This window comes from Jaculus jaculus, chromosome 10, assembly GCF_020740685.1.
Source record: "Jaculus jaculus isolate mJacJac1 chromosome 10, mJacJac1.mat.Y.cur, whole genome shotgun sequence".
In the NCBI taxonomy this organism is placed as follows: Eukaryota; Metazoa; Chordata; class Mammalia; order Rodentia; family Dipodidae; genus Jaculus; species Jaculus jaculus.
The window spans coordinates 91,539,779-91,554,311 of NC_059111.1; the positions used below are offsets into that span (position 1 = coordinate 91,539,779).

The 14,533-nt window shown below is 39.5% G+C and overlaps 1 protein-coding gene across 1 annotated transcript in view; it reads right to left on the bottom strand.

Annotated features, from left to right (window-relative positions):
* The window catches only part of Copg2 (COPI coat complex subunit gamma 2), a 188,059-nt gene that overhangs the window by 77,665 nt on the left and 95,861 nt on the right, over positions 1 to 14,533 (bottom strand). The window contains exons 13-20 of the mRNA XM_004661202.3: positions 13,425 to 13,520; positions 12,527 to 12,770; positions 10,218 to 10,293; positions 9,175 to 9,278; positions 7,923 to 8,048; positions 6,763 to 6,825; positions 6,177 to 6,316; positions 4,727 to 4,898 (exon numbers count right to left, since the gene is read on the bottom strand). Of these exons, the coding sequence (XP_004661259.1) occupies positions 4,727 to 4,898; positions 6,177 to 6,316; positions 6,763 to 6,825; positions 7,923 to 8,048; positions 9,175 to 9,278; positions 10,218 to 10,293; positions 12,527 to 12,770; positions 13,425 to 13,520 (1,021 nt within the window). The remainder of the gene's footprint in view (positions 1 to 4,726; positions 4,899 to 6,176; positions 6,317 to 6,762; positions 6,826 to 7,922; positions 8,049 to 9,174; positions 9,279 to 10,217; positions 10,294 to 12,526; positions 12,771 to 13,424; positions 13,521 to 14,533) is intronic.

Here is a 14,533-nt window from a genome sequence, read left to right on the forward strand (position 1 = left end):
TCAGGGTGCCCAGTGTGGGAGGGGCTAGCATTTCAGGGGGTAAGTCAATGCCATGCAGGGCTTCAAGGCCTGACAGTGAAGCAACATGGGCAGCGATGTGAATGCTTAGAAGGGAAGTAAGGTAGCACCTTTTGTGCTGCATGGAAATAACTGTGCTGACTTAGAAAACAGAAGCCTGTTTATAGAGGGAGCACTATCAGTTATTAAAGAGAACATATAGGGAAGTACCAGAAACTGTAGAAGGTCAGGAGTTGGGGCACTGAGAAGACGGAGGCAGGAAGGTTACAAGTTTGAGCTATACAGGGAGACCTGTGTAAAAAAAAAAAAAAAAAGATAAACAAATAAAATAAATAAAAATAAAAAGGAAAAAAAAAGAGAAAATAACAAAAAAATAAAAAAAAAATTTAAGGTTGTCCACGATAAAATTTTCAGAGCCAATATGGAAAAATCATGGCATTGGAGTTATGAGGGTAGTGTTTATTTCAGGTTAGCCTGGGAATTATTGAGGAAATTTATAATCGATAAAGTAAGGAGTATGCTTATTTAATTCAGTCCCAATTATAGAATAAAGGCAAACAGAAACTATGTATAGGAAGAATGTTAATAATCACTGGTGGCTGCCTGAAAGTCACATAAGGTGATCACTTCATGAAGGCAGAGTAAAGACAGATAATCACAGAGATAAATTTGAGACATGGATTCGGAAGGCAGAGCTTGACCAGTAATCTTCAGAACTTAGTACTTGTAGCTAATGATGCAGTGATTCTACTGGAAGCTAAAAAGATGGACATGTTTGAACACTGAAATTAGGGAAGGAGAGAGTTCATATTCACATTAGGTATCCATTTTCAAAACCGTCAACAAAGCCTGAGAAAAACCAACAGAGCAAGATTTTTAGTGTGTTTGTTTTATTTTCCTAAGACAACAAGCAGAATGAATGATTGACTTTGCTTTGCTTTGGAATCATTTAAGTGAGGTCAGCAGTTAGGTGTCATCAAGAACTATTTAAAATAGGGGATACCAACTGGGATATGAGCATGATCAGGGAATTATAAGAATTTCTGTGAGTTTAAGGAAGGATGAATGAAAAGTGATGAGTTCTCGACTAGGATTCTATTCAGATCTTGTGATTCCTGGCAGACTTCAAAATGAGTTAAATTACAGAAATGTTCATAGTACAGCCAGACTTAAGTTATAATAATAAAATCAGGGGAAATGCTGGTTGAATAGTACTGTCACTATTGGATTGAAAAACATTATTAAATGCTTAGTATGGGAGATGTATCCCAGCAAGTCAGTGCAAATGAGTCAAAGTAAGAAACTCCAGGATAACTACTTAATTAAAGCTGTGAACTTCATGCAGAAGGCAAGCACTCATATGTGGAATACTGAGCTAAAGCCAGTGGATGGAAGAGAGCGCAGTCGGAGAAGAGTTCTGAGAGCATCAGGTTGCTATGGAGCTTAATTCAAACTAGCACTTCAAGGAGGTACAGGCAAAACGTTCAGATTTGAAGTCAATCTGAAGGAATTATGAATTATGAAGTGAGGCAAGATCCCGAATGTGAAGCAGAGAAAAGAGGCCTCAAACATATATTGTTGAAGCTGATCTTAGTCCTCCATAGAAGACTGTTTGTAACATGAATTATTTTAGCATGTAAAAATGGTTCTAGTTCATGAGAAATATGATACAACCTCATAAAATAATAACAAAAGAAATACAGGATTTAGAATGATTCTGAATAATAGAATAAGAAATACAAATAGGTAGGATATTAAAGAGGTACACAGTGGGGAGTCATTGGTAGAATGCTGAATAGAATATATTGTCACTGATGCAAGAAATATTCAAAGAAAAGAAAGTTACAAATTAAAATCCACATTAGAAATATTGCCTTGAAAATTTCTCTAAAACTTTGTGGGAAAATGAATAATTCTTTGAGAATAAATGATTGTAAGTAGATGCAATTAAATCAAGACTTAGAATATTAATAACTTTCTAAGGAAATGTTCAAATTTTAAGAGAAGGTGTTATGGCAATACTATGATAGTTAAAAGGCAAATACTTTCAGATAGAGTAGACTTTTGTACATTTAGGATAGGGAAGTATGAAAATCTAGAGATTGAGCAAAGAAAATGTGTAATCGATAGAAAAATGTTCTGGAGATACTGGGGTGTGTGTGTGCTTGAACTGTGGGAGACCTGATTTTGAAGATGATAAAGGGGAAAAGTTGTAATTCCAGAATTAAACAAAACAGTTAATAGTTATCTAGTAATATTATTCCCTGTGTCTGGTGGCAGGCAGACTTACGCAGATCAAATAATTTGTACAGTTCCTATAGAATCAATATGTAGCAGGGCTAGAATTTAAATCTTCACTTGCTTGTACACCCTAACCCTTTCTATTACCCTGTATTGTTTCCAAGTTGAAGGGAACCATAATCAAGAATTCATTTTCTTCCCTGTGATTATAAGCAAAACAAAAATTTTTTTTCTGAGAGGAGGCATAATAAAAGTAATAGATTTTTCAGTGAATGGTAAATTTTGGAATACCTAGAATGGGAAAATGCAAAAACAAAACAAAACTAGGAGAATGGGTTAAAGACTCCCATTACCGTCTATGACCTGGTATTTCACTTTTCATTGCAAAGTGAAGAGTTTAGATTGACTATAGATTAAAAATTCAAGATATCGAATAAAAACTAAAGAATAGAGAGGAGTTTTCTTTTTTAAACAGGCATATGATTGGTGAAACACCAAAGTCCAAATATTGAAACAAGATCCCATTTCTTTTTCCAAGATCCATTGGTAAGAGTTTATAACCACATTCTATCATTGATCAGGAAACCCTTTGAGTTTAGTATAAAAGAAAGAAAATTCTGTAATTGCCAAATTTTTACAAATAAAAATAGTCCATAGCCAGCAGACCAAATGCACCTTTGGGCTAATTTATGAGATCTATGTTTTAAAAAGAAATCAACTCCTTAGTGAAGAGGGGTGAGAAAATCTCCCCTATTCTTCTCTTGGTGGAAATGTTTCTGTTATTATTGTTTTCCTATAATACATGTAACTTCTGTAATTTCAATATTGTTGTTTTCTGTATTATAGTATTGTAAAATTGTACTTATTCTGTTAATTCCACTCCCTGGGGGTATAGGGTACCTGTGTTAGCCAAGTGAAGCTGCAGAATGGGAGGAGCTAGTATTCTCAACTGGGAAGAGCTGGGTTTTCCAATGTGTTCAGTATTTCATTTTCCTGGAGGGTGGGGGGCAAGTAAGAAGTACAATGGGGGAAGAATTCTGAAATAAGAAGAGATGGCTGTTGGAAAAATTGATAAAATGCAGTGTTTCCTGGGATGATGGCAAAAGACGTAGAGCTACATTAAGGCTGGACCCAGATACAAGTTTGGAGTAAGGGTAAATCAGACTAGCTTTACTTAGGAGAACAGAAAGCTTTCTAACTGGCTAGTGGACACACTTCAGATACATCTATCTGGAGAGAAAAATAGACCAGGACAGAAAGTGAAGCTACAAGGAAATGGAACTTAAGAAAGGAATAAGGGAGATAATTAGAAGTTAAAGCCAGATGGCCAGAAGTTCAAAGGAGAAATAGCAAGAGTCCAGATAAGAAAGTGCCTTCCTACCCAGAGGGTTGCAGATCTAGGTTCCACCCAGGATCTGAGGGAACAACCTGGGATTCAGACTCAGCAATGGTGCCAACATGAATCTACCTCGTGCCAGAGTCTGAGTGGCCTGGTCTAGCACCCAACACAGTTCAGACTGGGCAGGGGCTCCCAGGAACCAACATCAAAGAAGAGAGTTAGGAGAGGGGCTATAAAAGAAATCGGGTTAAGCCTCCAAAGTAACTGAATTATGACCAGGGATAACTATTTACTAGTTCTTTTATGGTTTCTTATAACTCTGTAACTTCCCCAATATTTGTTAATACTGTTAATCTCTGTTTTTCTTGTACTTACAAGTAGTAAAAAATTGTTCAAAATAATCATGTGGTATGCGTGCTTATTTCTATGAAAACAGAGTAACAACTCTAAGTGTTACGCACTGAAGATGGGAAGAGGACTCAGGGGAGTAACACAATCAATTACAACAGACACCCAGCATTTTTAAGAGAGAGACGACACTCCTAGATCCCCCAAATTTATAAATACTCCCTATGACACTAGCAGTTGATTTTTAGACATTGCTCTACCCTAACACACAAAGACTGCACATTTGTCAAGTAAATTACCAAGCCTGCCTCAAATGCAGACACACAATAGCTGAATAAGCTATTGCTTGCTATAAGACATTTAAAAATGTTTCTTAAAATGTCACCCATTTGCTAACCACGTTTTCCCAGGGTTCACTAGAAGAAAATATTAGGAAGGAGTAGATCATGATTTCTTATAAGACATATTGGGTGTCTAGAACTCTCTGATGGGTCATGTTGCTCCAATAGAGAGCCTGAGTGCCTTTCTGGGCTATTACTGTGTATGACACATTCTCTTTTAAACCTTATCACCAGCAAGCTTTTCTCATGGACATAGTTTTAAAAGTAACATTTCTAAAGCAGTGACCAATTTTATAAAACACACCCACCCGCCCACCATTATTAGTTCTTGGAAAAAACGGTATTCTTGACCCCTAATATCTGTCCAAGGCATTCTTGGAGCACAAGAGATGATACATGCTGACCAGGCAAGTCTCTCCTCCTTCCTGTGGGTTAGTACCTGCTGTAGGGTCCTCATCTGGCAAACGAACAAGAGTGTAACAAATGCCCGGCTGGTTATAGGTGAGGCTGGGGGCTGGGATGCAACACAGCACTTCATAGGAATCTGATGGCTCCACCTGCACTGTCACTCTCTCCAGTAGCTGGTCATTGAGGGTGTTGGTACAGTCAAACTGCAGAGTCAGCAAATGTAAAAGTTGTTTAGAAGACCAAGAGTCTTCAAAGCAAGTTGTTCCTTCTCACTCACATATCACAATTTGGCTCTGGGACACACTATATTCAGCACTGCAGGTCTCCTAAAATTTTTCTCTTTTTGTTTACGTTTGGGGGATTGAACCCAGAGCCTCACACATGGTAAGTATATGTTCTATCACTTGGCTTTACTCCCAAGCCCACCTAGGATCATTTCTTGTGTAATACACATAGCCTTATTCTTAGTTCTTTTTAGTCATCAGTTTTTTCTTCTTTCCTATGATTCATCTCTATCAGGTATTAAAAATATGACAGCTGTCAAAACTATAAGTTCTTTGAAAAACCCACTTAATTTACCTTGTTGCTAAATGCTAATTTTTAAAACAGTTAATACTTTGTGTTGTCCACTTCTTCAGAATTTTAGTATATTCTTTTAGTTTTTACTCATCAAAAATAAAGCATCAGGGCTGGGCGTGGTGGCACACGCCTTTAATCCCAGCACTTGGGTTCAAGGCCACCTGAGACTACATAGTGAATTCTGGGTCAGCCTGAACTAGAGTGAAACCCTACCTTGAAACCACACCCCCCCCAAAAAAAATAGAGCATCATATGAAATTACTGCTACAGCTCTAGAAAGAAAACTAGGATCACTGCTTAATTACTTGTTTGCATGTGTATGTGTGTATGCTTGTGAGTATATGAGTGCATGTATAGATGTGGATATACATGTACATATGTGTATGCATGTGGAGATTAAAGGACAACCTCAGGTGTCATTTTTCAGTGCTGTCCATCCTTTTTGGGATTCTCATTGGCCTGGAGCTCACCAAGTAATCTAGACTGGTCAACCAGCAAGCATTCAGATCCACCTCTCCACAGTAGAAATATAAACACATGCCACCATGACAGATTTTATATATATATATATTAGAGGTAGGGTCTCATTCCAGCCCAGGCTGACCTGGGATTCACTATGTAGTCTCAGGGTGGCCTCGAACTCACGGCGATCCTCCTACCTCTGCCTCCCGAGTGCTGAGATTAAAGGCGACATATTTTTTATATGGCTCTAGGTACTAAGCTCAGGCTACCATGCCAGTGAGGCAAGCACTTTACTCACTGAGTTATGTCCCCCAGCCCACCACAGCAATTCCTTATGAAAGGAATGAGAATCATAAACTAAAGGGGGAAATGATGCTTTGTCTCTGAGCACACTAGTTTCAATTTAAGTGCCTAAAAGAACCAAAGGTTACTTATCTCACCTGGAACACAATATGATCTGTAAACATGTGCTTAATACAGCGAACAAAATATTCTGTCTCTGCTTCTGTAAGCTGAACAGGTTCAGAAGACTTGAACAAGGGTCCAAGATTCATAAACTCAGGAATGGCAGCCAGTTGTTCTATTAAAAAAAAAAACAAAAGCAAACTAGAAGTAAAATATGAAAACAGGTAGAGCCCTTACTAATTATTTTTAGTTTCCAGAAAGTACAAAAATGTTTCAGTTTCTATGTCTTACTAATAGTTAAATACTCAATTACTATGTCTCCAAACTATAATGAATAAATTAGTGACCTTGTATATTGAATTAATGATCAACAAAAAAGAAACTTGATTTCTAGTGGCATTCCCTCTCAACCACTAAAATACATCTAAGAATAGCATTCCCAGTTAGTAAGTTAGTAATTGGAAATTGGAAAATTCCATGGATTGGGTAGTTCTAGTAACTATAACCTATGGTCTTCAGCCACAGAAAGATTTCATTAATCAAGAATTAATCAAACTAAATAAAAGAATAAAAGTAACCTATAGGGATTATTATTGCTTCTGCTCATCAAATAAATGATACCTTGGAAAATGTCTTGCCTGGAAGGAGCCAACTTCTCTGGCTTAGGAGCCACAAGTGTGATTTCTGCAAAAACAGATATGAATAATCAAGTGAGCTTCCTTCTACTATTATCTAAGCATGCATACAGAAGAGATGTGGCAAAGCCTTCTAGTAGAGACAAACCACTGTGATGGTGTACAAGTTCTTTGTCATTTATGATTTGAGGGGGCAATAAAATGCAGTGAGGGGCATGATGTAAAACAATCAAGTAAAACCTAAAAAGAAGAAAATTTGCTTTAAACAGCCCGGGATGCAGACATAAAAGGAGAAGCCATTTATAAAACAAATCTGATCAAAACAGGAAATATCACTTTGTAAATAAAAGTTGAAAATTAAGTGTTAAAGAGTTTTCCAATTTTATTCTCTAACCACAAAATACTGTATTTCATTCCTTTTCTTTTTGCATTTGAGTATGCACATACAACCTTTGTTAGAGGTCGATGTAAGTGTCTCCTCAATCTGTCTTCACTTAATATTTTTGAGACAGGATCTCTCACTGAACCTATAGCTCAACAATTTGGCTAGATTAGCTGGCCAGTATGCCCTGAGGGTTCCCCGGTGCTGGGGAGTTCAGAATGCACCGCTCTGCCTGGCTCTGACATGGGTGCTGGGGAATCTCCACGCAGCACGGCGTCTTCATGCTGGTGCAGCGCGCACTTTACCCAGCGCCATCTGCCCATCCCATTTCTTTTTTGTTTTGTTTTCAAGTTATATATGCGTATATATACAGAAATATTTTTCTGATCTTGTCCTTTCAAGACAAATTTCTAAAAGTAAAATTAATTGCTAAGAGATTACCAAGTTCAGAAAAATAAAAATAGGTTGACTATGTATTATTTATGACTCTAACGTACATAGTAGCAACTAACTTTAGCTAATAATACAGTGTATATTATGTAACAAAGTTTCATCTTGGTGCACGTTTTTATGCAAAAACCAGAGACTTAAAATTCTTATTAAAAAAAGTCATCTATCTTAGGTCCAAAAAACTGAAGGAATGACAAAAAAGCAAAAAATATGCTAGTATTTTCCAGTTTTCTAAGTTCGGAGATATGATAATACTTATTAGTGCTGCCAAACTATTTATACACAGAAAACTAAGAGTTAACTGCTTCTATTACCTGATTTTTGTTCAAAGACAGGAGCCATAGCAAGAGGAATTGATTTCAAATCAAAAGGTTTTTCTGAAGGCTCCAGTGTATACTGGTGTAGGGCCTTTTCCATTCCTGGGACAGAGACTGTCAGACCTATAAACACAGACAAATGTCAAATTACAAACTTTTGCCAATGATTTACAATGTTCTATCTTTTTGTTTTGTTTTGAGGTAGGGTGTCATGCAGCCCCCAGGGTGGCCTCAATCTTGCTATGTAGCTAAGACTGATCATAAATCCCTGATTCTCCTGCCTCCACCTCTATAGTGCTGAGAGGACAGGCATAAGCCACCACCTTGGGCTAACATGTTCAAGCTTTTTTGAAGGAAGAGAAATATACAACCAAAATAACCACATATTCTAAAACTTAAGAAATTAAAATAGGGCTGAAGGGATGGCTTAGTGGTTAAGACGTTTGCCTGCAAAGCCAAAGGACCCAGGTTTGATTCCCCAGGACCCACTTTAGCCAGATTCACAAGTGGACAAATGCATCTGGATTTCATCTGCAGTGGCTGGAAGCCCTGGCATGCCCATTCTCTCTCTTTCTCTGTCAAATAAATAAGTAAATGAATAAAATAAAGAAATTAAAATAAAGGATATTACATAAATTGCCTTATTAACATCCAAACTGCCTTATGTCTTTCAAGGAAACATGGGACTACAGCTTAACAAATTTCAAGCAAAGTGCACCAAAGAAAACACCTCAGCCATATGGGACAATGAAAGTACAGACAAGGGAGAGGGTGGGCTGTCTAAGAAAGATCAAGAAGAACCAGGAAGAAGCAACAGTTTTGGGATTAATTAAATATAGTCCTGAGACAGGCGTGGTGGTGCACACCTTTATTCCCAGCACTCAGGAGGCAGAGGTAGGAGGATCATTGTGAGTTCACAGCCACTCTGAGACTACAGAGTGAATTCTAGGTCAACCTGGGCTAGAGTGAGACCCTACCTCAAAAGACAAAAACAAAAAAAAGCACACACACACACATACACACACACACACGTACATATAGCTATAGCTTATTCCATAGGAATTCCCATTACCAAAGGGAAAACACTTGTGAATATAGTCTTCCCTAGAAATGGAAGTGAATTGTAAGACAAAAACCAAGTAAATGTCTACAGAAGTCAGCTAACATACAAAGTATCAGAAAATGCTTGCAAGACACCATTTGGAGAAACAAAGAAGTGTGTATGTCTATATTCCTGGCTATCACTGACCATTAAAGATGTATGTAGCATTCAGGGACATCTGTCTCTGCTGTAGCACATTCAAGTAGAAGGTAGCTCGGTCCCGCACCTCATCATCAGTGTCCATCATACACCTGTCCAGGAGAAACAGCACAGACGTGTGTCAGTACCCCACAGATTTCCAACAGCTTTACCATCATACATACAGAGAACAATCCAGGTCATCTAATATTACCTTTATGTTCAATAACAACCAGCATGGGCTCTTATAGTCACCACAAGCCTTGGGAGCTATTCTGAATTACTAAAGAAATGCTACTTTTGAACTCAGAAGCACTCTATTAGTAGGTCTTGAAATTACTAGGAAGAACATGAAATAATTTTAATATATGCTTGTGCCTGCAACCACATGACTCCCATGAAGACTAAATTTCTGTATAATTGTCCAAGGATACAAAAAAAATAAATAGCACTCAAAATCTAGATGTTGTTGTTCAAATGTTAAATGGCTTCATTTAAAGCAGCCAGCCTTTGGGTTGTGATTGGTCTGCTTCAATTATGAAAACCAATCACAAAGACTTGCTAAAACAAGTCTTTTCCTCACCAATTCCGAGTTATGGAAACTGGGCTGGACAGATGGCTTAGCGGTTAAGCGCTTGCCTGTGAAGCCTAGAGACCCCGGTTCGAGGCTCGATTCCCCAGGACCCACGTTAGCCAGATGCACAAGGGGTCGCACGTGTCTGGAGTTCGTTTGCAGGGCTGGAGGCCCTGGTGTGCCCATTCTCTCTCTCTCTCTCTCTCTGCCTCTTTCTCTCTGTTACTCTCAAATAAGTAAAAATAAACAAAAAAATTCTAAAAAAGAGTTATGGAATCCATGAAAAGCTATTGTCTTCAGGTGTTCACAGGAATCATCTGGCATCTCTCTGAAGTCAGTGCCTATTGTATATACCGAGTTACAAACATGGGTTACACTCTGTAGCCCTACTCTTGGCACACAATGTATCTGGATAGTACAATGAGGATTTCACCACTTAGCTATAATTATTTCTTATTAAAAATATTCTTTCACATACCTTTGTAAGAGTACAAGGATGCTTGGGAGAAGACTCTCATTCTGAGCCCCAAATTTAGCCAAAGCACTCACAGCAGCTATTATGAGGCATAAAATGAAGGAAAATCAATACTCGCTTTTCAGAGTTAAGCAATAATCATTCAAAAAAAAATTTAGACATTATGGAGCTGAGATGGAAGGATTAGCACAAGTGAGAGGCTAGCTATAGAGTGAGACCCTGTCTCAAAAAAAAACTCGAAACCAGCACTGTGGAGATGGCTCAGCAGTTAAGAGCACCGGCCTCTTACGTGTGAGGGTCTCCTGGGTTGGATATAGCCACGTTTAGCTCCCCAGAACTCATGTAAAAATCTGGGCATGGGTTGGAGGGATGGCTTAGCAGTTAAGCTGTCTGCCTGCAAAGCCAAAGGAGTCTGGTTCGATTCCTCAGGACCCACGTAAGCCAGATGCACAAGGTGGCACATGCGTCTGGAGTTTGTTTGCAGTGGCTGGAGGCCCTGGTGCACTTATTCTCTGTCTTTCACTCTCTCTCATAAACAAACAACTTAAAAAAAAAGTTAAAAAAATCTGGGCATGGCCACACACATCTGTAACCCTAGCCCATGGTTGGGTAAGGAAAACTAGAGGACTTTGGAGCTGACAGATAGCAGCTACAGGTAGATAAGAGTCATTGACTCGAAGAAATCTGCAGATGAGTGACAAGAGAACACCTGACACTCTCTTCTGGCCTCTGAATACACGCATATGGGATGCAAACATCTACATGACGCCCTCCACACACATAAAAAATCTGTACATCCCTTCACACACACACAAAATACACTTGTATACCCCCTACACACACATGTGTACACCCTCTCTACATACACAAAATTAAACCAAACTAAAAACAGAATCAAACAGAAAACAAATTAGAGAAGCAGGTGGTATTCAGTATGAATAAAGTCTCTTATTCTTTGAAGATCCCTTGATCTGACTTAAGCATAAACAGAATTCTGTAGGCTCTACAGAACTTTACACTGGAAATTTTCCACTTCGCTGAGGAAAAATAACCATGTTAGTTTTCTACATGAGCTATCTCTACACCACTATAACCTCATACAGACCATCTGATGTAACTTAAGTTCTAATTTCAAACAACTAGCATCAAGTATAAAAAGAAACTCTTTAGCATATTAATAGAGCACTGAACAAGACATGAAGAATGTGTACACTGCAGTCAAAATCCTTAGGAGAATGACTATCCCGATGAACAGGCCTAGGAAGAGACACTATAGGTAAGACAGAGAACAAGAGAACAAGGCAGGGTACTGTGGGAACCAAAGTAAGAGAGGGTCTCATGACGCAGGCAAACAAAGATAAGAACATTCGAGAATGTCACTTGACTTTCCAGCTGCTTCATGAGAAAACAGAAAATGTTAAGGGATGGGGATGAAGCATCTTGAGCTGAAAAAAAAAATGGAAAAAGCACATATAGAGGCAGCTAGTAATGGCTTTCAAGCGTGTCTCAGAGGAGAGTATAGGGAAACAGTCAGTAGTTAATGAGAGACAAAGCTTTATAGGAGAGTTTGGATTTATAGTGGGAGAGATTTGTACCCGTTAATATGCTAAGGAAAAGGATTAGAAAAGAATCAGTTCAAAAACATATATATTGAGGTTGGGCGTGGCGGCGCACGCCTTTAATCCCAGCACTCGGGAGGCAGAGGTAGGAGGACTGCCGTGAGTTTGAGGCCAGCCTGAGACTACATAGTGAATTCCAGGTCAGCCTGGGCTAGAGTGAGACCCTACCTCGAATATAAATAAATAAATAAATAAATAAATAAATAAGCAAGCAAGCAAGCAAAAACTATATGTGCTGACACATTCATATGCAAATGCTACATACGTGTTTACGTAAGGGTGCCACTGAAGAAAACACTAGCACAGTGTTCCTACTGCACTATGTCAAGGGCTGCCTCTCATTCTCCTCCTCCGAGAGGGTAGCGCAAAGGAAGAGCTGGGTATCCGCATGCAGGACAGTCTCTAAGAGTATACCATCAGAGATCCTGCAACTTCACTGTCCAATTTCATCACCACCCTCTCGAAATATGCATTTCAAAAGAGCTGCAACCTACCAATAACTGTGGGCTAACTCCACAAGGCATCACCCATATACCTTCACAAGGAGGGGCCAATGGGGAGGGGGTAGGTCATGGATGAGCCTAATAATGGTACCAGAGTGCCTGTATTTGCTGAATAGAAAACTAATTTAAAAAGTTAAAAAAAAAAAAAAAAAGCTGCAACGAAGTTATGGTTGGTGTTCTAGTGACTTACCAGCTCTGACAGCCTCATTTTCCAGGACCACCCTATTAAAAATGAAGCGGATATATTTGGAAGGGACAGGTGTCCTGGGACCCTCCTTGCCCAGTAAATGAAGAATTTTAGTGGCCAGCACGGTGTGTTCACAGTCTTCAATGAATTCACAAAGGTGGGCTAGGCCTGCTTCTTTACTTTCGGGGTTCTCCTCCACAATACTGATGATGCAGTCCACAATGGCCCGCTTGTATTCAAAGCCTCCCTGGCAAAAGAGAAGGCAGCAATGATTAAGATATAAAAGTGTTACAAGTTTTAAGGGCACTTTTTGAGGACATGTCACACTTCAAGATTGGTGCTTACAACATTCAAATGCAATATCTTGTCTTTATTTTAAACACTACCGCCACAAGTAATTTTTTTTCCAAGTAGGAAAGCAATAAGCATGATAATACAAAAAAGCAGAATTAGGCACAATACTTTAGAGACATAGGGAGATGATAAAGAAATGTGATCAAGCCGGGTGTGGTGGCGCACGCCTTTAATCCCAGCACAGGGGAGGCAGAGGTAGGATCACAGTGAGTTACAGGCCACCCTGAGACTACAGAGTGAATTCCAGGCCAGTCGGGACTAGAGTGAGACCCTACCTCGAAAAACCAAAAATAGCCGGGCATGGTGGTATACACCTTTAATCCCAGCATGGGGGGAGGCAGAGGTAGGAAGGATCACCATGAGTTCAAGGCCACCCTGAGAGGACATAGTGAATTCCAGGTCAGCCTGGGCTAGAGCAAGACCCTATGTCGAAAAACCAAACCAGAACAAAACAAAACAAAAACACACACAAAAAAACCCCAAACAAACAAACAAACAAAAAGCATTACACTATTTAATGACAATCTCAGGACACTGGTTTCCTTACGTCGTCTCGAAGCATGTTGGAGAGAAAAGTCATCATGACGCTGTGCTTGCGAGGGTACCTCTGACACAGAGCGCTGATGGCCTGAACCACCACCACCTGCACAGAACAAACACAATTTCCACCTCAGAAGCACTGTTCAGGAGCTGCTTAGGAGACGAGACATGCTTTCCCACCGCTTCAGCTACGGGCATGCATGCTGCGTATCAGGAAGGCACCACAGCTACTCAAACAGCAAGTTGAAGCAACACAAAAAACGAAGTGCAATCCAGAGGCCCTATCTTCTGTCCCAACAAATGAGCACTTGTGAATTCTTAAAGTGAGCAGGACAAATGAAAAGCCTGACTATGAACATTACTATATGGACATATCACATATTGGTCATATTCCCACTGGGTTACATTCTTTTTCAAATGTCATTTATTTATTTGCAATCAGAGAGAAAGAGAGAGAGGGAGAGAGAGAAAGAGAGAGAGAAAGAGAAAGAATGGGCACACCAGAGCCTCTGGCTACTGCAAACGAACTCCAGACACACGCGCCCCCTTGTGCATCTGGCTTACATGGGTCCTGGGGAATAGAACTTGGGTACTTTGGCTTTGCAGGCAAACGCCTTAACCACTAAGCCATTTCTCCAGCCCTGGGCTACATTCTTATATATCTCTTTTCCCCAGCCCCCATTTTACTGAAAGCCCTCTTCAGTTGGGATGATATGAATAACAAAAAAATCAGTTTACTTTCAAGCTGGGTGTGGTGGCGCACGCCTTTAATTCCAGCACTCGGGAAGCAGAGGTGGGAGAATGGCTATGAGTTGGAGACCACCCTGAGACTCCATAGTGAATTCCAGGCCAGCCTGAGCTAAAGTGAGACCCTACCTCGAAAAACCAAAAATAAATAAATAAATAAATCTATTTACTTTTAATGCAATTTACAACATAAACTTTATTCTTCCAGTTAAAAATGGTATCTGGAAAAAATAGCTTGGGCAGCTTCATTTTCACAGAACTAGAACACTATCCCAGAACTACTTTACACAGTGAGTCCTATGGAAGAGCCACCAGAACTGTAAAGACCGATGTCAAGAACTGTGAAGGAGGGTTGGAGAGATGGCTTAG